Source organism: Pogoniulus pusillus, chromosome 18 (assembly GCF_015220805.1).
Source record: "Pogoniulus pusillus isolate bPogPus1 chromosome 18, bPogPus1.pri, whole genome shotgun sequence".
NCBI lineage: Eukaryota > Metazoa > Chordata > Aves > Piciformes > Lybiidae > Pogoniulus > Pogoniulus pusillus.
Window position 1 is genome coordinate 23,063,410 of NC_087281.1, and position 21,676 is coordinate 23,085,085.

The 21,676-nt window shown below is 42.0% G+C and overlaps 2 protein-coding genes across 6 annotated transcripts in view; one reads left to right on the forward strand and one right to left on the reverse strand.

Moving 5' to 3' along the window:
• The window catches only part of LTBP1 (latent transforming growth factor beta binding protein 1), a 177,575-nt gene that overhangs the window by 117,614 nt on the left and 38,285 nt on the right, over positions 1-21,676 (forward strand). For all 5 annotated transcript variants that reach the window (XM_064158748.1, XM_064158743.1, XM_064158744.1 and 2 more), the window contains 5 exons: positions 2,674-2,793; positions 6,399-6,521; positions 9,268-9,390; positions 12,699-12,821; positions 17,379-17,504. In XM_064158748.1, coding sequence (XP_064014818.1) covers positions 2,674-2,793; positions 6,399-6,521; positions 9,268-9,390; positions 12,699-12,821; positions 17,379-17,504 — 615 coding nt within the window. The remainder of the gene's footprint in view (positions 1-2,673; positions 2,794-6,398; positions 6,522-9,267; positions 9,391-12,698; positions 12,822-17,378; positions 17,505-21,676) is intronic.
• Positions 1-21,676, reverse strand: part of LOC135183585 (uncharacterized) — a 97,803-nt gene that overhangs the window by 13,701 nt on the left and 62,426 nt on the right. The gene's annotated exons all lie outside the window — the stretch shown is intronic.

Consider the following 21,676-nt stretch of genomic DNA (forward strand, 5'->3'; position numbering starts at 1 on the left):
TTTAACTTAATATTTTTGTACCTGTTATATTTCTTGTAGCTCCTTTCAGTTTTCATTTGCTGTTTGATTTCAGATGGAATGTCTTGGCACAGTGGTTTTATGTCTGTTTGTGTTCAGAATCCCCCTTCTCTCTTTGCTTATTTCCATGGGTAATTTCTCCCTTTTAATCTTACTGCTATATTTCTCTCACAGCTACTTTCTTCATTTAGTTGGCCTTCAGGTCATTTCATTATTCCCTATACACATCTCTTAACTTGTTAGTTAGTCATTAATTATTAGTTCTTCCCTGCATATTTAACCGCATTTCTGGCTCCAAAGCAGAAATCTGTATTTTTTTTCTATATTACAAGAGTTAGCACATGATAAAGTTGACTTTTCTTTATTTTGGAAATATATATCTAGCAGGTATTTCATGTTGCAACAGCTCCTAGGACATGTAACTCTCAAAACTTCACATTATTTTTAAGCATGGTATTTTTGCTTTTTTTTCCTCCTCTTGTATTAATTTTCAGCTTGAGTTGTGAGCTGAAAAACACAGACAACCATTTCTAACATAGTTTACTTCATGCTTTACTAATTACTTAGGACAGAGGAACTGCTAACTTGTAAGGTTGCCTAGCAAACAAGCAGTTTAAATCTGCTGTGGTTATATTTGCTGCTCTGAGCATTGCTAAAAGATTTCTCTTTCTGTTCAGGCATTTATTTAAATGAAAGTATCACACCCCCCACTCTTACAACCACTCTTTTCGAATCTTCAATTAAAATAGGCTGGAAATTGGACTATCACAGCATGTCAAATTTCTTATTATCTTGTATTTTATGTAGTGAGGTGATAGTTCTCTGTCATTTAACTTAACAGTGTGTAATTTCTGAAACCAAAGCCTCTGCTGGAAGTTATTTAAGGTTCCTTAAGTGAAAAACTCCTACACTAAATCTATCAAACCAAGGAAGTGACACATTCAAGGAATCATATCACCATGTCATTACACCTACACAGTGTAGTCACCCTACTGACAGATTCCAAATTCCACAAATAACTCCTTTCCACCTCCTCCACACTTCAGAAACAAAGGCACACAATGCATACAGTTCACTACACTCCCTCACTCCATCTTCTGCCTTCAAACTTGACTCACACAGGCTTTGTCACCAGCCTGACCTGGGAAACACAAAGAATGGATCGACAGTGTTGCCCAGTCTGTTGCTTAGTGTCACAGGCATACCTGGACATCACTGCATGCAGTTAAGGATTCCTGTTAAATCTTCTTGTGATTTCTTTAAGCTTTGCAGCATTTGGATTTTATTCTGACTGAAAACTTCTGTTATGTGTTTGGAGACAGATACAGTCCAGACGTTTCTGAGAACAAATTTCAGCAGGTTTTGTTAATTAAATCAAAGACCCTCACAGTTTCACTGGGAAACATTTGCAGGTCTGCATCAGTGCAGCTGAAGCCCCCTGTTGGGGTTTTTTTGTGAGAAAGTGTTCTCAGTTGGACAATCCTGATTCTGTGAAAAACTGACTTGCCAAAATCCAGTGAGTTGTTTCACTCTGAGATGTTCACTTTTCCAAATGTCAGAGATTGTCCAGTTAAATTACAAGTGTTGGAGGCTATTTTCCTTCCATCAGCTTGTTCCCAAAGCTGAGAGGAATTTGTGCAGTCCTTGATTACAGAAAACACAACCTGGGCTTGGGGTATAAAGCTGGGTTTAGGGGTGTGTTTGACAATTCCATTAGTTCTATGCAGTGCGTGAAGCAAGTATTTGGTAGGAAAGGTTATAATTATTGTGTCATTAAAGACCACGTTGATAGTATAAAATGATACTCAAATACAGGAGCAGACTGAAATGAGGCTGCCCACAGTTTTAATTCCAGCATCTTCTGATCATTGGTCACTTGACAGCAATTTTTTTTAATGTAATTTTAGTCTGTGGTCACTTTTAGATTGCATATATTGCACATATTGTGATTTTGGGGTTTATTTGGTGCAGGATAAGAAGTTCTTGGTAGATGTTCAGAGCCTGGACATGAGACTACTTAAGTCTTTTCAGGATCTCTTGTTTTGACATAAGAAAACTAGGACCTCTCCTGGTGCAGCAAGTCTCTCTGTCACCCTAAGCATTGCCAGCCTCAGTGATGTGTGTTGCTTGTGCCTTCTTTCAGACACAGTTAATGCCCTACTCCCTGTAAACATGTCACCATACTCATATATTTATAGTCCACATAATGCAGTGCTTAGATGCTGCATAACTAACTCTAAGACACTGAAGAATGCCAATTTCCTCTTTGGTTTGAGAAGACAGTTAACATTTTCTCATGACTGCCATGGGCCTTCAAAGTCTCTTGAGACTTGAGTATAGGGAGAGCCTCAGGACACTTCCATATGGTAAAGGGGTGACACAAGCAAAGTTATCTATCTAAGCCAGAAATAGGACCTGCTCTGTGTTCTGGAGGGTCTATCAAAGATCACAGTGTAACAGAATTCAGATTCAGTTGTGTGTGCTATAATTTGTCTCTCAGAGGGTGGTACAAATCTGCCCCTTCTTGGATCTCTATCAGGTAAAGTACACAACTCTTTAACTGCGTTGGTATAGCACAAGCACAATCAGAGTAACCAGATTTGTTTGTTGTTCAGTATTCTGTTACAGCTTTTCCTTTAATCTTCTCTTTTGAAGATATTGATGAATGCCTGACTCCAACTACTTGTCCAGATGCACAGTGCATTAATGCTCCTGGCTCTTACCAGTGCATTCCTTGCAGAGTGGGATTCAGAGGCTGGAATGGACAGTGCCATGGTACGTTCAGTACTCTTTGTATCTCTGGCTGTAATCTTTGTTATGAAATACTGTATTTCCTATTCCCTCACTGTTACAACCACATGACAGTCCAATGCCCTGGGTCCCCATTTCATTTTACAGTAATTGAGTAAATGAGACTTTTTAAATTGCTTTACACTCTCATATGCAGTCTGAGAACATGGATTTTGATTTCTGTATCTATTTATGAAGTAGCCTCTTTGAAAATGCCACAGCATAACTTCCACTTGTTTCATTCTTACTAACAAGGTTCACAGGAGCAGAATGGCAGAAAAGAAGTTGCTACTCTGCTTACAAATAGAACTAAGTTATGTGAGGGATAAGTCTTGGTTCCAAATTAGCAATACTTTTTCCCTCCATATTAATTAGTGATACTTTTTTCCTCCATATTACTGCATGTAATTTTGCTTTTTCCTTTGTTTTATGAAATGTTCTAAGCCTAGACATCTCACATCATTAGTGAGTCTTCATCAGTCTTCATTTTTCTGTTTATTCTAGGCTTACGTCATGTTGGAAATGAGCCATAGACATCTTAGATAATGTAATGCAGACAGTTTGTCTCAAATTGTACTGTACTGCAGAGCTACAGATTTAAACTCATTGGAAAGGAAAATACATCCCAAATTATCAATGCAGGATATTTAGGTCCATTGTTCCATACATTAATTTGTTTCTGTTGTTAGTTTAGGTCAGTTGTTGCTCTTGCAAATCAGATTTCTCCTATTGCTGTTCTCAGTACTTCTTTTTAACTTCAGCTCATTTATCTGCCTGCACTTTATGCCCTAGAAAGTCTGGAGCAGCAACCCCACAGTTCTCTGAGGCTGATGACACTGTAATATCCAGCCTGGAGTATAACTGCTTTTATTTAATAAAGGCAAGTCAATCAGTTCAAGTCAAACTTGTGTAGAATACATTTATTGTCCCCCATGGCTCAGGGTTGGGACCATTTCTGTCTAATGTCTTTTTTGATGATCTGGATGAAGACATAGAATGTGTCATCAGTACATTTGCAGATGACACAAAGTTAGATGGGAGTATTAATCTGCAGGAGGTTAGGGAGGCTCATGGATACCTACAGAGGTACTTGGATAGATTGGATTGATGGGATAATGTTAATGGGATGAGTTTCAACAAGGCCAAATGTTTGTAAGATGATTTAAAGATGATCCAGCTCTCCCTATGCTACAGCTGCCTAAATAGCTCAAATACCTCAACTAATCAGTAGTTTTACTATTTTATGTTGATAGATTTGTGGTGCTTTGTGGTTGCAATCAAAAGGATAATTTGGAGTAATATGATTTCTGGCACATCAAAGCAAATAAGGTGTAATTCTCTTTCTGCATCACTGAAGCTAAAAAATGCATTTTTCCATGCAAACAGGGTACACCTGCTTGCTGCTAATTGCATCTCCAAAGTAAATAAATACAATTTGATAATTAACCTTTTCTTTTTTTTTTTTTAAGTGAAAACTACTCTAGGAAAAAGACAATATTGATTGTTTTAGAATACCAAAGTAATCCTGGCTGGGTTTATAACAAAATGTGTTATTTATTAATACATTTGGGGGTTTTTTTTCTTTGTTCATTTATCCAAATTGTATTCAGAAGGCATTCTTGAAAATGAACATGTGAACTGGTAATGTAGCAGTTCTCATGTTGGCTATAGAGAATGGCCCATCTGGTTAAAACTTTTCTTTCAGAGAGTGATCAAAGTCAGTTGTTGTGCTTTAACCTCAGCCATTAAATAAACACTATGCAGCTGCTCACTCACTCCTCCTTCCTTCTCTGTAGGGTTGGGAGGAGAATCAAGGGGGGGAAAGAAGTAAAACTCATGGGATTAGATAAGAATAGTTTGGTAACCAAAGTATTCTACTAATGAGAATGAAAAGGATTATAATAAAAAAGGGAGATAAATAAAAGCCAAGAAGAGAGAAGTGAGGCACAGTGCAGTTGCTCACCATCTGCTGACCAATGCCTGAGCAGCAATCTGTCCTGCCCAGCTTCCCCCAGTTTATACACTGAGTGTGATGTTCTATGGTATGGAACATCCCTTTGCCTAGTTCAGGTCAGCTGTCCTGGCCATGCTCCCTCCTAGCTTGTGCACTTTGTCAGTGGCAGAGCATGGGAAACTGAAAAGTCCTTGACTTGGCACTACTTAGCAACAGGTAAACCATCAATGTGTTATCAACGTTATTTTCACACTGTGTCCAAAACACAGCAGTGAACCACCTACTGAAAAAATTAACTGTATCCCAACCAAGACCAAGACATAGGTGTCTGGGGGACAGCTTAGAGAAATAAAGGATCTGCCCACCTGTAAGTAAAGCATAGTTTGTGACCAGGAGGAGAGATTTTGCTTCTGAAATGTCTGTTACAAGGGCATAATCCAGTGGTGTTCCTTGTTGCCAATGCAGAACAACCTCACAAAGAGAACTGCATGGAGTGTACAAATCCCCTTGAAATTCCTCAGGTGTCACCTATGTCCTTTAGAATCTGCCCTCTTTAAGTCATCTTGAAAAATGTCATCTAAGATCATCTCACCTGTGCATGTGTTCCATAGAGCAGAGTTATGCACTGAAGAACTCCCCTAAATTCTGTACATTAATTGACCTAGCTTCAAAAAACAGGAAAAACTCAATAGCAGAAAACGTGTCTGAAGTTCTGTTCTAGATTCTGGAAGGACCTTCCTGCTCCTACACATCAGTAGTTAAGCCCCAAATAAACAAACAAAGGCAACAGGTTGGGGGATTCTGACCAGAAGCATGGTTTCAGAGAGAACAGCTTCTAACAGCCTTGCCAGCATGAGCTGTGTCTGCTTTTTTGGACTGTTCCTTGCAGTATCAAAGGGATTAGTGGCAATGGTTACAAGATATTGGCAGCTGCTGGTGTGTGTTTTCACTGCTCCATATCCTAAGGGTAAATCTGTGTACTACAACATTTGCTGACCTCTTCTCTGTACAAAAGCTGCACTGGTTCAAGCTGCTTGTGGGGAAAATGATAGGCAAAATAATCTTATTCAGGTAAGGATGATGTGGACAGTTAGCTCATAGTGCAACCCCTGTTAGAAGGAAGGAAGGGAGGAAGGAAGGGAGGGAGGAAGGGAAGAAAGGAGGAAAGGAAGAAGGAAGGAAGGAAAGGAGGAAGGAAAGATAAAGAAAGAGAGAAAGAAAGAGAAAGAAAAGATAAAGGAAGGAAGAAAGAAAGAAGGAAGATAAGTGAAGGAAGGAAGGAAGGAAGAAATAAAGATAAGTAAAGGAAGGAAGGAAGAAAGGAAGGAAGAAAGGAAGAAAGAAAGGAAGAAAAGTAAAGAAAGAAGCAGCTCTTTGTTAGCCTAAACTGCAGTCCTTGCAGTACTGGGATGAAAGCATTGCTTAGTGCTGGAAGTGTATTTGAGTGTTTAGGACAAATCAGTTCAAATCCTTTTATAAAATGAGAGTTGCTGCAGAATTGTCAAGGTCAATAATATACAGGAAAATCAATTTTGCCCATACTTGCCTCAGGGCTTCAATGAATTCCCCAAATGAGATGAGAGGTGCTTGCAGCCAAGTCCCAACATACACACTCCTGTGTTCTTTGTGTTCACAGACATAGACGAGTGTGAGTATGGCAATCTCTGTACAAACGGACGCTGTGAAAACACAGAGGGGTCTTTCAGGTGTGTTTGTGGCCACGGTTTCAAGCTCTCTGCATCAGAAAATCAGTGTGAAGGTAGGAAAGAATGTGATTGACATTCATAAGTTTACACTTTTTAGATAGTATTTTTCATCTAATAGTGTTTCTTTTAACGGAGAAACAGCAAATGGACAAAACTGAAGCTAAATAACCAATATGTAAGACTAGGTATTGCATTTTATGGCTCTCGTGGTCAAGAGAGGTTGAGGTGCTGGAAGGTGTCCAGAGAAGGGTGATGAATCTGGTGAGGGGCCTGGAACACAAACCCTATGAGGAGAGGCTGAGGGAGCTGGGGGTGTTTAGCCTGGAGAAGAGGAGGCTCAGGGGGGACCTCATTGCTGTCTACAACTACTTGAAGGGAGGCTGTAGCCAGGTGGGGGTTGGTCTCTTCTGCCAGGCAACCAGCAACAGAACAAGGGGACACAGTCTCAAGTTGTGCCAGGGGAGGTCTAGGCTGGATGTTAGGAGGAAGTTGTTGGCAGAGAGAGTGATTGGCATTGGAATGGGCTGCCCAGGGAGGTGGTGGAGTCACCATCCCTGGAGGTGTTCAAGCAAAGCCTGGATGAGGCACTTGGTCTAGTTGAGTGGCTATGGCTGGGTGCTAGGTTGGACTGGCTGATCTTGGAGGTCTCTTCCAACCTGCTTGATTCTATGTGCAGATTTTCACCTTTGTTATAAAGCCAATCAAGAACACTTAGTAATTTTTTTTATTTCTGAGCTGGAATTGTGTTTAATAGAGGGAGTTTGTTGTCATATTTCTTAGTAGAGCCCAGGTACTTACAAAGTGTCAGGTTCAATGCTTCTTTGACACCTACAATTCCTATCAGGACTGCTCCAGTGGAACAGAAGTGAAGTCAGAGTGGAACACTCTGAGACAATGTAGAATATGTACAAGAGGTATGAATATTCTTGTCCTTAGGGAGAGAGGACTTGTTGAAAATTGTTGAATCTGGAAGAATGATTCCAAGCTGTGGAAACACACAGAAATCTGAACATTTCTTGTCAGATGCTGTTTATTCTTCTTTTCCCCTTACCCCTGCCTACATGTCTGTGTATAGCATCAAACACCTTCAGACTTCTGAGTGCTAAAAATAATACAGTAAAACCAAATGACCATTTATGTAAATTTGTCAGGAGGTTTGAGACAAAACATCAGTGTAAGTTAAGTATCTTGAGTGAATTAAATGTGCAGTCCAGGACACACAGCAGACTGGTCTTGGGGAAAGTATGTAGACAAAGTTTGACTGCTTCCTCTAAGCCTTTCATGGAAAGGAGCCCTTGCCAAGCTGAGCTGGCATGTGCAGACTGTTCTTCTTAAAGTGCACCCTTCTAAAGTGAAGACCTGTGCATGTGCCCAGATCCTTTGTGCAGCCCCACAGATTTCAGTGAGCCTTAAATTGAAAACTGATGTGGTCACAGGACCGTTACTCAAGAGGTCAGATTACGTAGCCATAACACAGACCTAAAAACACTCCTTGAGTAACTTTCTCCTGTTAGGAGCTTCAGGAAGACATTCAGCTATGCTTAAATCCTAGAAGTTACCAAGAACCTACTATATCAATTTAATTCCTGTTCATTAACAAGTCATTTATATATAAAGAGGGAAAACAAGCTTCCTAGCTCAAGGAAGACATGTGCTATGTTCTGAGTTTAAAGTGCCACTCCCTTCCAATATTTTGAGTTTTTCATAGGAAAACTTAAGTTTGATGTTCAAATCCATCTGTTAATCTCAGCTGACCCCAGTTTATGAGAGCTGAAGCATTGAGGGAATTAGCAGTGGTTTCCCCATACTCTAACAAGGCAAGTATTTAAAAGAGCCTTAAGGTACAGTTTAATAGAGGAACAGCCTGTCAGTGTGCATCTGAAAACCATGCCCTGTTAAAAGGTGGTGATCCTGGTGGAAAGTATTTTGTGGGTTTTGCTCACTCATTGGAGTGGCTGGCTTGTTACCTTCACCAGATTTAAAGGAAACAAAAGCAGCTCTCAGGCAGCATGTATGTGTATTTGTGTGTCTCTCTGTACCCACTTGTACACTGAGGGGTATATTGACACTGCAGGAGAGAATGCTTAATGAAGTCATCTCAAGGAAATCCAGTCTGCAAATTCATGTGTTTTGATCCATTTTATCAACTCTAGCAGTTTATTAATAAATAGGGTAGGATAGCCACTCATTGGAGTGGCTGGCTTGTTGCCTTCACCAGATTTAAAGGAAACAAAAGCAGCTCTCAGGCAGCATGTATGTGTATTTGTGTGTCTGTCTGTACCCACTTGTACACTGAGGGGCATACTCACACTGCAGGAGAGAATGCTTAATGAGGTCATCTCAAGGAAATCCAGTCTGCATATTTGTGTGTTTTGATCCATTGTATCAACTCTAGCAGTTTGTTAATAAATAGGATGGGATAGAATAGAATGGAATCAGCCAGGTTGGAAGAGACCTCCAAGATCATCCAGGCCAACCTAGCACCCAGCCCTGCCCAATCAACTAGACCATGGCACTAAGTGCCTCATCCAGGCTTTTCTTCAGCACCTCCAGGGATGGTGACTCCACCACCTCCCTGGGCAGCCCATTCCAATGCCAATCACTCTCTCTGGGAAGAACTTCCTCCTAACCTCCAGCCTAGACTTCCCCCGGCACAACTTAAGACTGTGTCAAGGAGCCCAGGAGAAGCAGTACTGGATATTGACACTGCTGATCCTTTTGTCAGAGTAGGTTATTACCCCACTGGGTAGGTAATTGGTCTTTTCAGCTGCTTTGTGCTCACCACCTCTTCTGCTGCAGATATAGACGAATGCCAGCACCGATCGCTCTGTACAAATGGGCACTGCCGGAACACAGAAGGATCTTTCAGATGTATTTGTAGCCAAGGCTACACAGTATCATCCAGTGGAGACCAGTGTGAAGGTAAGCTTGTGGGCTTAAGCAAGTGATGTTTTTTTTCAATAAGATCTTGGGTATTCATTTATAAGCATGAACTCTTCTGAGAATGGGGCAGAAAGACATGTTGCTTCTCCTTCACTGTCAAGCATTCAACAGTCCCCACCTACACAGATGCATATTTAATGAATTCTTAGAAATAGTCCTTGTCATCTTTCCACACACAAGGAGTCAGCATGCTTTTCCAACAGTGAGATTGGAAGAGCATTTGACATTATTACTAAAAGCCATTACATCTTTCCAACCTTATTGCTCAAATTCTATTACAAAAGCTTCTGCCAGCATACATTATTCACATGGGGACCTGCTAAGTTAAAACTTCTTCTCCAGCTGGTTTTGGGAGCCTGTAGCCAGCTTCCACAATCCCATATGTGCAATGGCAGGACAAAATACATAGTACAAGATGAGCTCCACGGTGATCTGTCGAAGCTCACAGCTTTCTCTGTCTCAGGAGACAGTCTAGATACTAAGCTTGGAAAGGGAAAAGTAAGAGGTGATAGACATGGGGTAAATGTAAGGAGAAATGCTGTGTTACAGAAAAGAGAAACGTTCTGTTACCTCTCAATTAGAACAAGGTGTTTGCCCAGTAATTGCTGAAGAGATTTTTTTCTTATTAATTATTTCAACACTGCTCCCTCTTCTCCATTGTTGGCCATACCACCCAATACAGCACATCTGCTGCACTGCTCATGTGTGTTATAGAAGTCACCTCAGTTGCTTCCTTATTTCATCCTAAGGAGGGAAAAAAACTCTCAAGTTTTTTGCCATTGGTGTGATATTTGGATGTAAAAGCTTTCCAGTTTCTGTCCAGAGAAGGGTGATGAAGCTGGTGAGAGGCCTGGAACACAAACCCTATGAGGAGAGGCTGAGGGAGCTGGGGGTGTGCAGCCTGCAGAAGAGGAGGCTCAGGGAGGACCTCATTGCTGTCTACAGCTACCTGAAGGGAGATTGTGGCCAGGTGGGGTTGGTCTCTTCTGCCAGGCAGCCAGCAATAGAACAAGGGGACACAGTCTCAAGTTGTGCCAGGGGAGGTCTAGGCTGGATGTTAGGAGGAAGTTGTTGGCAGAGAGAGTGATTGGCATTGGAATGGGCTGCCCAGGGACATGGTGGAGTCGCTGTCCCTGGAGGAGTTCGAGCAAAGCCTGGATGAGGCACTTAGTGCCATGGTCTGGTTGACTGGCTAGGGCTGGGTGCTAGATTGGCCTGGCTGATCTTGGAGGTCTCTTCCAACCTGGTTGATTCTGTGATTCTGTGATATGCTTTCTGTAGCTGGTGACAACTGTGGAAGAGACAGCTTCTAACTGCTTTTCTATGCATGCATGTGTTAAAGGGTGGTAAAAAGCACTACATATCTCACGCATGAGTTAATCTCACTGATTTTTCTGGAAATTCTTGTGCTGCAACCACAGGACCTGTGAAGACTTGTGTCAGAGAAAGGGACATGTGCATCCTATGCAGAAAATAACATATTAGATTCATTTTGACTGAATTTGGCCAAAGACACCTTGTTATTATGAGACTTGGCAATAACTCAGCGCAAGGGAGTTGTTAGGTTTTTTTCTCATGATCCTAGTGAAAATTAATTGCTGTTTGAAACAAACAAACCACAACTTATTTTGCAGTTAAAAATGTGTGGTTCTCAAAAGGTCACAACTTCATCAGCATTAAGCACAGTTTTATCTGCAGTACCATTAATTTCTTTAAGAAAGCTATCCCTGTTTCTTGCTCTTAGCAAATAGATTAAATCCCAAGGATAGTTGTACTTGTAAGCTTTCTAAAGTAGAGGAATGAGGTCATGTGCTCTTTTTTTTTAATTACCATTGTTAGCAATTCCTGCAACACAGAAAAAAGTTAGAATTTTATCAGCTAAAATCCATGCTTAAGAAATCAAAGACAGTGGAAAAGGTGGATAATTGTTTTTCAAAGGAAACTGTCTGCATTATCAGAGTAATAGACCCAGTGAATTATGAGGAAGGGCACTGTGGAGGCAGGGGAAACATGCTTATGAGATGCTTCTTTTATTTGACTCTCATTTTCTGACTGCTTTTAAAACTTAGAGGTACAGTCATCAAACACTTTATGACCTTTAGCTGTAACAGAAGTGCATAATATCACTGGAGTGTAGGGAGTTGCTGAGTTAATCCTGTACCCACAGTAGCTGTGCTCAGTTTCTTCTATCAGTCTGCCTTTAAACTTTTTGAAAGGCAGTAGGGAAGAAGATAGGTGGAGACAAGGCCAGTGCCCTGGTCTTGAAATATTTGATTACTTCATGTCTACTTTGTCTCCTTAAACTTGTCCTCCTGTGTGTCAGAACATTTGTCCTGCAGATAGAATCATAGAATCATAGAATCAACCATGTTGGAGGAGACCTCCAAGATCATAGAATCAGCCAGGTTGGAAGAGACCTCCAAGATGATCCAGTCCAGCTATCTCCCAAGCAGTCCAACCTAGCACCCAGCCCTAGCCAGTCATCTAGATCATAGAATCATAGGATCAGCCAGGTTGGAAGAGACCTCCAAGATCATCCAGTCCAACCTATCAGATGTCTACAGGCCCTGAGACTTGATGCTGGGAGTGTCATGTAGAGAAAATTGTGAGTTTAGGCCCCACATGTCCTGCCTCTAGAGCTGGATTTATGCCTGTACAAAAGCAGCTATCCAGTCTTGTGACCAAGCTGCTCAGCCTGCAAAGTGACCATGAGCACAGCAGTACACCTGAAGTGATCCCTGTCCTACAAGCCTCGTTTCCATGTGGTGGATTTTGTGAGTAGTTTCTGCAGGTGTGTCTCCTCTGGTGTGACACCCTAACTGTGTTTGGGCTTGCCCATATTCTGGGGGATGTCTGAATCAGGTCACTCAGGGATCCCCATGGAGTGTCTAAACATGTTCCAAGATGGATGCTGGAAAGCACAAATCTACATTAATAGGCATTTTTTATGTCTGTCTTCTAAAGGTACAGCTGCTTGGATTTCTTTTTAACTGCATTACTATGACACCACATTGATCATTATAGTGGGGTAGAGAGTGATGTAGAGATCTTTTATGATAGCCTTCATGAGAGATACAGATGGCACATTGCACAAGTTTGCTAGGAACAAATGACATACCAACTCAAACTTTAAAGCTCTCTAGAAAAAGAACAAGTTTGATGATAATGTAAGAAAAATTTAGAGGACATCATAAATTGTAGCAAACCTGACTTCCACACATTCTCACTGTTGTTAAAGGACCTCCTATCTTTGAGTGGCTAATAGTTCAGTTACATTTTTATTTCAGATGTTGATGAATGCCTCCAGCACAGTGATATTTGCCACAGAGGAAGCTGCATGAATACTGATGGGTCTTACAAATGCACTTGTCCAGATGGTTTCCAGCAGATAGCAAACAGGGGATGTCAAGGTATGAAACAGCCATAAAAAAATACCTGGATCATTCTTTTAAATATGCAAGTTTGGAAGCAGAACTTGGGACTGGCACAGATTGTGCTGTGGAAGAGAAAATGGTTTCATTTTTTGTTTGTAGTGCTTCTTTGGTCTTCTCAGTTTATATTGCCATCTGTAAATGTATGCTGAGAAAATACTTCAAGAGGCTGAAGTCTCCATCCTCAGAACTTGGAAGTGAATCTATATTAGAGCTAACAGAGATAGTGCTGCATCTTCCCAAGTCCTGTAAACATCTAGTGTGATAGAAACTTCTCTGTTGGTGGATCAGTAACGGTAAGAGAATGAGCAGTGTAGTTGGGATCAAGTCACAGTAGATAAACCTCTCTCAGCTCTAAAATACTTGCATTGCTTTGTGGAGGATGGGTGGGGAGAAAGAGAATGTGTTGTCTGAGTCTGAGTCAGCACTGACAAATGCAAAAGAAGAGTTCCCAGGTTTTAGTTCTGGACAATCCCAGTTCCACATTGGCACAGTTCCCAGGCATGCCTCACAACTCCCTTTTGCCATACTGTTTTATGAGACAAGAGGCAGTGGTATTAGAGCTTGGAAAGGGGCAACACATTTGTGCTCTAAAGGACTGGACTTGCTTTGGCTGCTCTCTTATGCACAGCTTAGACTTGAACTGAGGGACTGTGTCAGCTTCTGTGTTTGAAGATCTTGTGCAACCAACAGTCAATTCCCTTTAAAAGTTTTGAGTGTTCTATGTGACTGCTTCCCAAGTGATAAAACATTGTATTTAACAGACAGAAGTGCTGTGTTGGGCTGCACAGCGATCACAAGCTGCAAATCAATGCCAGCTTTGCTTAGCTGTTCTTTCTGCTCTGCTAGGTAAAGTAGTAGTCCATAGGCTTTGTGTTTTAAATGGATAACTGTCACAAAACTGAGAGCACTTGTGACTCAGCTAGTGGACAGACAGTATAGACAGTGTGCTCAACAGAAAAATGTGGATGAAAATTGGAAATAATTCTACATGAGACAGAAGACCAACACTAACAAACAGCAACTTGCTGCAGAGGAGAGTGGAACTGCTCGAGAAACTGCCAGATCAATACAAAAACAAATGGAAGGAGTTGATGCAATGAATACAGACAAGTTAGAATAATAGAACTAGACACAGGAAAAGAACAAACAGGCATGTCTCTGGCTAGCAGAATTGAAGTAACTTATTTTACTTTGCTGACTACTTGTTAAGCTGTTAGAGGATGCAGTAGTGGAATTTTTATTTGTCAGAATGGAAATCTTCAGTGTATCTACTTGTCCTGTATTTTGTACTGGACAAAAGTAGCAATATTTGTATCATAAATGATGACTTACATTTCACAGAACGCACTGGATTGGAAGGGACCTCTAGAAGTCATCTAATCTAACCCCCCTGCAGCATGCAGGGACCTGCCTGACTAGATCAGGTTGCTCAGAGCCCCATCAAGCCTGGCCTGTCTCCAGGGATGAGGCCTCCACCTCCTTGGGCATCTTGTTCCAGTGTCTGCCCTCAGGCTAAAGAACTTCTTCCTGAGGTCCCATCTGGATCTACCCTTCTCTCGCTTAAATCCATTGCCCTTTGTCCTAGTGCTACATGCCCTTGTAAATAGCCTCTCCCTGCCTTTCTGGCTGGCACTTCTTGTTGTACATTTCAACAGTAGAGTCAAAATATTTTAAGCAACAACTAAGCTGAGCCATTTATAAATGGCTGAAAGTTAGTTCTGTCAGAGTTCTGTGGTAGCATGGAAGAAAGGCATAACATTTTTGAGAGCATTTCCCTGGAGAGATTAAGGGTATGGCAAATGCTCCAGCTAATAGGCCACTAGTGCAGAGTAGTGTTGATTACATGGTGTACTGGATAGGAGTGAACAGTGTATATACAGTTCTGTGCTGAAGAAAGAATCTCAGTCATCCTTGTAGGATAGTGGATTTCCTTCTGAGACACAGTCACTGAGAAGGATTTAGAGGTTAGAGAATGCCAGCTGTTTATGAGCTTCCAGCACAGCCCCATGGCCAGTAGAACAAATGCATTCCTCAGAAGTCTGAAAAATCAGTATCTGGCAGATTTGCTTATCTCTGTTTTGCACTGATACAGCTGCTCTTGGCACTTTGTTGTACACAGATATTTTGATGCCCACAATTCAAGGTGAGTGCTGATCAGCTGAGGAGAATCAGAGATGAACCCAAAAGATCTGATGGCCTGGGGGGAAAAGAATGGAATGCTTTTAAACTGTTTGTTTTGTTGAAGAAAAAAGGGAGGTGACTCATTCATAGTCTTACTACATTCAAAGGAAACCATAATTGAAAGTAGAGAGCTGTTGAACTGAACTGGCAAATTTATTACTGAATGCAGCCTTTGCAAGTCGAGTCTGGATTAGACTGGAACGTGGGAGCATGAGTTTTGCTAAGGAACAAAACTGAACAGATTCCAAAAGATGAGTAAGTGTGCAGTTAGCTCTTTCAGATGAGTTCCCTAACATTGGTGATTTTGTTTCCTGTCTTTTGATACATCATCCTGCCTGCCTTGCATGATCAGTTGTTTGGTTCTCAGTGTTTTCTGGCACTTTTAAGACACTGGCATCTCAGTCTTGAGAACAGTGTGGGTCCAAAGATAACCATCCTGTCTTTATCATCACTGATCTTCCATCTTACTGACTTTTGGAGAGCTTCAGGAGCTGTGTCATTGGTCTGCACTTTCTCTGAATTCAGAGAGAACTTCAGACATGTAGTGAAGTGCAGCACTCTTGTCTTTGCCCTGTCCACCTCATACAGATTTGCAGATTGCACCAGGCTGGAAGGGACCCTCAAAGGTCATCTTGTCCAAACTCCCTGCAGTCAGCAGGTACACCTCAAATTAGACCAGGCTGCCCAGGGCCACATCAAGTGTGATCTTGAATATCTCCAGGGCTGGGGCCTCAACCACATCCCTGGGCAGCCTGTTACAGTATTTCACTACCCACATGGTATAGAACTTCCTCATGTCCGATCTAAATCTACCCTGCTCTGGTTTAAAACCATTGTCCCTCATCCTGTTGTTCCAAGGCCTTCTGAACAGTGCCCAGCCTTCCTGTCAGTCCCCTTCAGATGCTGAAATGTAGCTCTGAGGTTTCCCCAGAGCCTTCTATTCTTCAGGCTAAACAGCCTCAAGTCTTTCAGTCTGTCTTCACAGGAGAGGTGCTCCAATCATTGTTGTGGCCCTCTTGGACCCACTCCAGTAGCTCCATGTCTTTCTTGTGTTGAAGGCCCCAGAGCTGGACCCTAGGTGAGGTCTCACCAGACCAGAGTGAAGTGGCAGAATCACTTGACCTGCTGGCCATGCTTCTTTTGATGCAGTTTGGGATGCAGTTGGCCTTCTGGGCTGCAAGTGTACATTGTTGGCTCATGTCCATCTTCTCATCCACCAGTAACCCACAAGTCTTTTTCTGCAGGGCTGCTCTCAACTTCATGATCCCCAGGACCTTGCACTTTGCCTTATTGAACCACATGAGATTCTCTTCAGCCTACCTCTCCAGCCCCAGATGCTACCTTTCCCCGAGCTGCCTCTGTCCTTTCCTCATGTGTGCTATGACTTCATGACACTGGCCTGCAAGGTTTACACACAAGATAGGAATAGTCTGTGTCTAAAGAAAATTCTACAGTGGATGCCATGGGTCTGGAAGTGATGGTGTTGAAATAATGTCTCTAGTCCATAAAATTGCTGTCATCCTCCATTTTATATGGTGGCAGTGTCCAGAATCAAAGCCACAAAAGGCACAGTTAAGAAAATGTTCCATCTGTGATGATGGATGAATGAGCCACTTCTGTAGGTTTTGTTTGCAAATTTGTGTTTGATCTCAACATGATACTGAAGCTTTCTCAATGGGTTTTTGTAAAGCAAAATACAAAAGTGCAATTACAACCACACTGGCAGCTCATATGACAGTGGTACCTCCTCAGTCAGTGAGTGAAGGCCTTTTGTTATTAAGATGAACCACCAATTTAAAACCAACCCTGCTTGAAAGGCAGTGTTTGAAAAATGCTTTCTAAGTTTGAAAAGAAAGCAAAACTAATGGTGGCAGACTCCTACAGCAACCTTTTTCAAGCATTCCCCACCAGCAAAAAAAAGAGGATGTGGCTTTAAATTACATAAACCCAGCCTGCTGAGAAAGATGCTGCTCCAGACCTGCTGCTAACACATGGAGCCAGATGCTCAAGTTGACCAGCATGCAGCAGTCAGAAAACAGTGAGACAGAGCTGCCTGAGAATTTCCCTAATCTGGAAGAAATGTTGGCTAGGAGCTTATATTGATACTTCAAAAGTTGCTCTCATCTGCTCAAGCTGATCTCAGAGTGTGATACAGTGAGAGCTGTGACACAGCAGGACACTCTGATGCTTACACAGAATTTAAGAGTCATCCTGGAAAGTTTGGTTACTCTGAAAAATGAGCCCTTTTTACATAGCTGGTAGAAGTGAAAGCTGCTTTCACGACTGATTAAACTTGTCTTAATGTTAAGGATATGATGATTTGCAAAGCCATCAATGTCTCTGTGTTTTCAGATATCAATGAATGTGAGAGATCTGACCTCTGTTCACCGCATGGGGAGTGTCTGAACACAGATGGTTCCTACCAGTGCATCTGTGAGCTGGGCTTTTCTGTGCCTGCAGGTGGCCGAACATGTGAAGGTGAGACAAGTTACAGTACTGCACTCCCATTGATTTGCTGTTATTACTTGGGGGGAGAAAAGTAGTCTGATTTAGGGTCTAATACCCCAGAATGACTATTAAATCCGTAATATGCCACCTAAGGGACCCTTTGTTCTCTTTATCATTAATGCACCAAATGGTGTGTTGCTGTTTGAACAGTAAGAAGTATCACAGGAAACATACAAATTGGGCAGCACAAAAGTAGTTAAACTGTGGCTTACTTTTCCCTGAGTTGTAATAATTTCACTCTGGTATTTGGATTATGTCTTTCTTGGTGAAAAAGCAGGAATGCTAACCAAACTGTGGGAAATGATGGTGAAGGAGAGAGTGATATTCTTACATTAAGAGATATGAAACCAGTGGGCATCTGTAATAACATGAAAAGTTATTCAGAGATGAGAAATGATTTCTGTCTTGTAGCAAGAGTGGCAAGGGATCATCTAGTCCAACCCCCCTGCCAGAACTATCAAGACATTCTGGTTAAAAAACAAAACACACAAAACTTTGGATTCTTTGATCTTGGGGAACTTTATATTGCCACAGATCTGCAAGCAACAGATGGGGTACAACTGACACAGAGGGGGAGAAGGGCCCTGGCACATGAGCTGGCTGGGCTTGCTGAGAGGGCTTTAAACTAGAGTGGAAGGGGGAGGGGGTTAAACATGATAGCACTGGAGATAAACCGAAGGAACTTGAGGACGGTAGGCTAGAGCTAGGAGCAAAAGCAGCAGCCCAGCTGAAGTGCATGCACACTAATGCATGCAGTATGGGTAACAAACAAGAGGAGCTGGAAGCTTTGGTGCTGGAGGAAAACTATGATGTTGTCGCCATCACCGAGACGTGGTGGGATGACTGGCATGATTGGAGTGCTCCAATCAATGGCTACAGGCTCTTCAGGAGAGACAGGCAAGGGAGAAGAGGTGGGGGAGTGGCTCTGTATATTAGGGATGCTCTGGATGTCATGGAGGTAGAAATGAGGATGATCAAGTTGAGTCTTTATGGGGAAGGCCAACAAGGCTGATATCCTGGTTGGAGTCTGTTACAGACCACCCAACCAGGAAGAAGAGGTTGATTTATTACTCTTTAAACAACTGGAGGCTGCCTCAAGATCACCTGCCCTTGTTCTGGTGGGTGACTTTAACCTACCAGACATCTGCTGGGACTTAAATACTGCAGAGAAGAAGCAGTTTAGAAGGTTTCTAGAGTGTGTGGAAGACAACTTTTTACCCCAGCTATTACATGAGCCTACCAGGGGGGCAGCCCTGCTTGACCTGCTGCTCACAAATAGAGAGGGGCTGGTAGGGGATGTGGTGGTCGGAGGCTGCCTGGGGTCCAGTGACCATGAAATTATAGTTTTCAATACATGGAGAAACCAGGAGGGGCATCAACAGAACCTCCATGCTGGACTGCCCAAGGGCAGACTGCAGCCTATTTAAGGAACTGCCAGGTGGGGGTTGGTCTCTTCTGCCAGACAACCAGCAACAGAACAAGGGGACACAGTCTCAAGTTGTGCTGGGGGAAGTCTGGGCTGAATGTTAGGAGGAAGTTGTTGGCAGAGAGAGTGATTGGCATTGGAATGGGCTGCCCAGGGAGGTGGTGGAGTCACCATCCCTGGGGGTGTTCAAGCAAAGCCTGGCTGAGGCACTTGGTGCCATGGCCTAGTTGACTGGCTAGGGCTGGGTGCTAGGTTGGCCTGGATGATCTTGATTCTATGAGATGAAGCATCCATACAGCAGAAGTAATTCCAGGCAGAAACTGTAGCAAAATCTGTGGTAAAGGGTTGGACTTGATGATCTGTGAGGTCTCTTCCAACCCTGATGATACTGTGATACTGTGAAAATACTACCTGTAATAGAATCTCAGGTGTTTTGAAGTGGCTGAGATGAAGTAAATAACAGTAACAAAACCTTTGCAGTGCTGAGGTCAGCTTATGAAGTGTGTGCAAGCAAACTTAACGGCTATTTTTTACATAAAGGTAGTAAAAGCTCCTCCAGTAATAACACTGGTGAGAAACATCTAGCAGGAGCCTAGAATTTAGGTATAAGTAGGGTTTATTGCTTATAGCATGAGAGTATATCCTGTTGCTAATGGAGTGCACACACTTGCTAGTGGTGCTGAAGCACTGCATTTAAAATAGGTGACTGCTGCTCAGTGATATCAAGAAGATAGATGGCTTTGTGTAGTCCGTGCTGTTGCCAGAGAGAAATAGTACCCTTAGTGGCTGAAGAATGGCTGTTCTTCTGGATAAGAGGACTGTTCAAGACAAGAACCTTTGTGGGGAAAAAAGTTCCATGGTAGTAGTTTAACAGAATGCATGCAGAGAAGGACTGAGCAGATGATAGCTCACTGTTAAAACCTATAGGTAGTGAACCCAAGAAGTAAGTGAGCTGCTCTCTCCGAAGTTACAGGCCAGGAAATCCCAATGTGATTGTTTTTATGGGCCAGCTCTTCTCATAGCTCACTTGGGGATAGTGAAAAGGTTCTTCCTCTAGTGCAAGAGATATATTGAAACTTCTGACTGTTGCACTTACTCCTACCCTTATCAAAGGAAAAACAGCATCACAGCCTTGTTACTTGAGGCAGCATATAACCTGCCACAGAGTTAGTAATACAATAACTAGTGAAATGAAATACACTACTGGCAAGAGTAACTATGCTCATGTAAGGGGATAAGTGCTGTATATGTAGATACAGCATGACACCAAGCATGCTATTTGTGTTTTATTTATTACTGATAACAAAAAAGAATTCAGCAGTGGGTTTTGGTGCTTTTGTTTCCTGTAAACATTTACTTTATTTTGTAATCATGGCTTAAGTTTAAAAGAAACTTTGTGTTGCTGCCAAGATAAAAGACTGGTCAAGTAGGCTAGAAAGAATAAGTCTGAATGACTCCAGGGACTGATGGGGAGGGCAGGGTTTTGCCAATTCAGGTGATGGGGACAAAGCCAAAGCATGTTCATGGACCGTTTTGGCAGCATGTGTGCAGTGTTTAGGAAGGATATGGTTAAATACCTCTGCAAGAAAACTGATAGCAGGTGTTTTGTCTCACTGCTGAGCTTAGCTAGGAAAAAAAGAAAGTGGTCAGAGAAGAATGCAGCCTGCTCTTAGTAGAAACAAAACTCTTTATTCCAAAACAAAGCTAGAAGAAATCTAATTAATCTTGTGAAATCAAACTCTCAGGGTTTAAAAAAAGGCAGAACTGAATTGAAACACAACATTAACAAAAAAAGAAGTTGGTGGCATTTGATTTTAGGGGATGTAGCAGAAACAATGAACCTCTCTGTCTGGGGCTCTAAGAGTTAATGGAGCATCACATTTCCCAGGGCAAGGTTACTGTCACACAGGACGAAGAAGCACAAAGTTAATCTCCATTAGAACACAAAAGGCAAACTTCAAATAGAAAAAGGTGAAATCACAAGATCTTATTTCCAGGATTGTGAGTGGGTTTGGAACTTTTTGATGAAGAATAAAACAAAAAGTACAAAACCAGTTGAGCATGCTTCCCAAGTAATTGGTGGTGTGTATGGAATACAGATCAGACTTTGTATCTGGCACTCGGAAAAGTATTTTAATAACTTGGCAAAGCAAAGGTACTTCTAGTCTTCTGCAGCAGCAGCAGCACTCCTTTTCTGCCATGATTAGTTTATCCATTGTGTCATTTTAATAAAAACAAGTCTAGAATTGAAACAAAAAATCCTTTGAAGGGAGGACCCATGACACCAGTGTTAATATCTGTAGTGGGGTCAGGTTCATGCAAAAAAGGCAAGACAAAACAAAGAGACCAGAAGCAAAAGGAGCATGTGACATTTCAGATACTGAGAAGGGATGTGGCTTCCAGTCTCAGGAGCTACTGTTCTTTACACTAGGTGCCTCTGTGAATTTACTTCTCTTAAGTGAGTGAGAATAACTGTTTCCACCATCAGAGAAAGAACCTGAGGAAATTCTGATGGATTCAGACACCTCTCTGTACCTGGGGAGCAGATTTTCCATATCTCCAGACTGGTTTTGTATGAGTTTGACTCTTTTATTTTTTTGAGAAGTCAGAAACAACAAGAACATAAAATATTTTAGAACCCCTTGTGGTTCAGTTCTGGTATGGAGCTTTTCTGACCATTGGCCAACATAAACTGAACAGCTGTAGAGACTCTCTC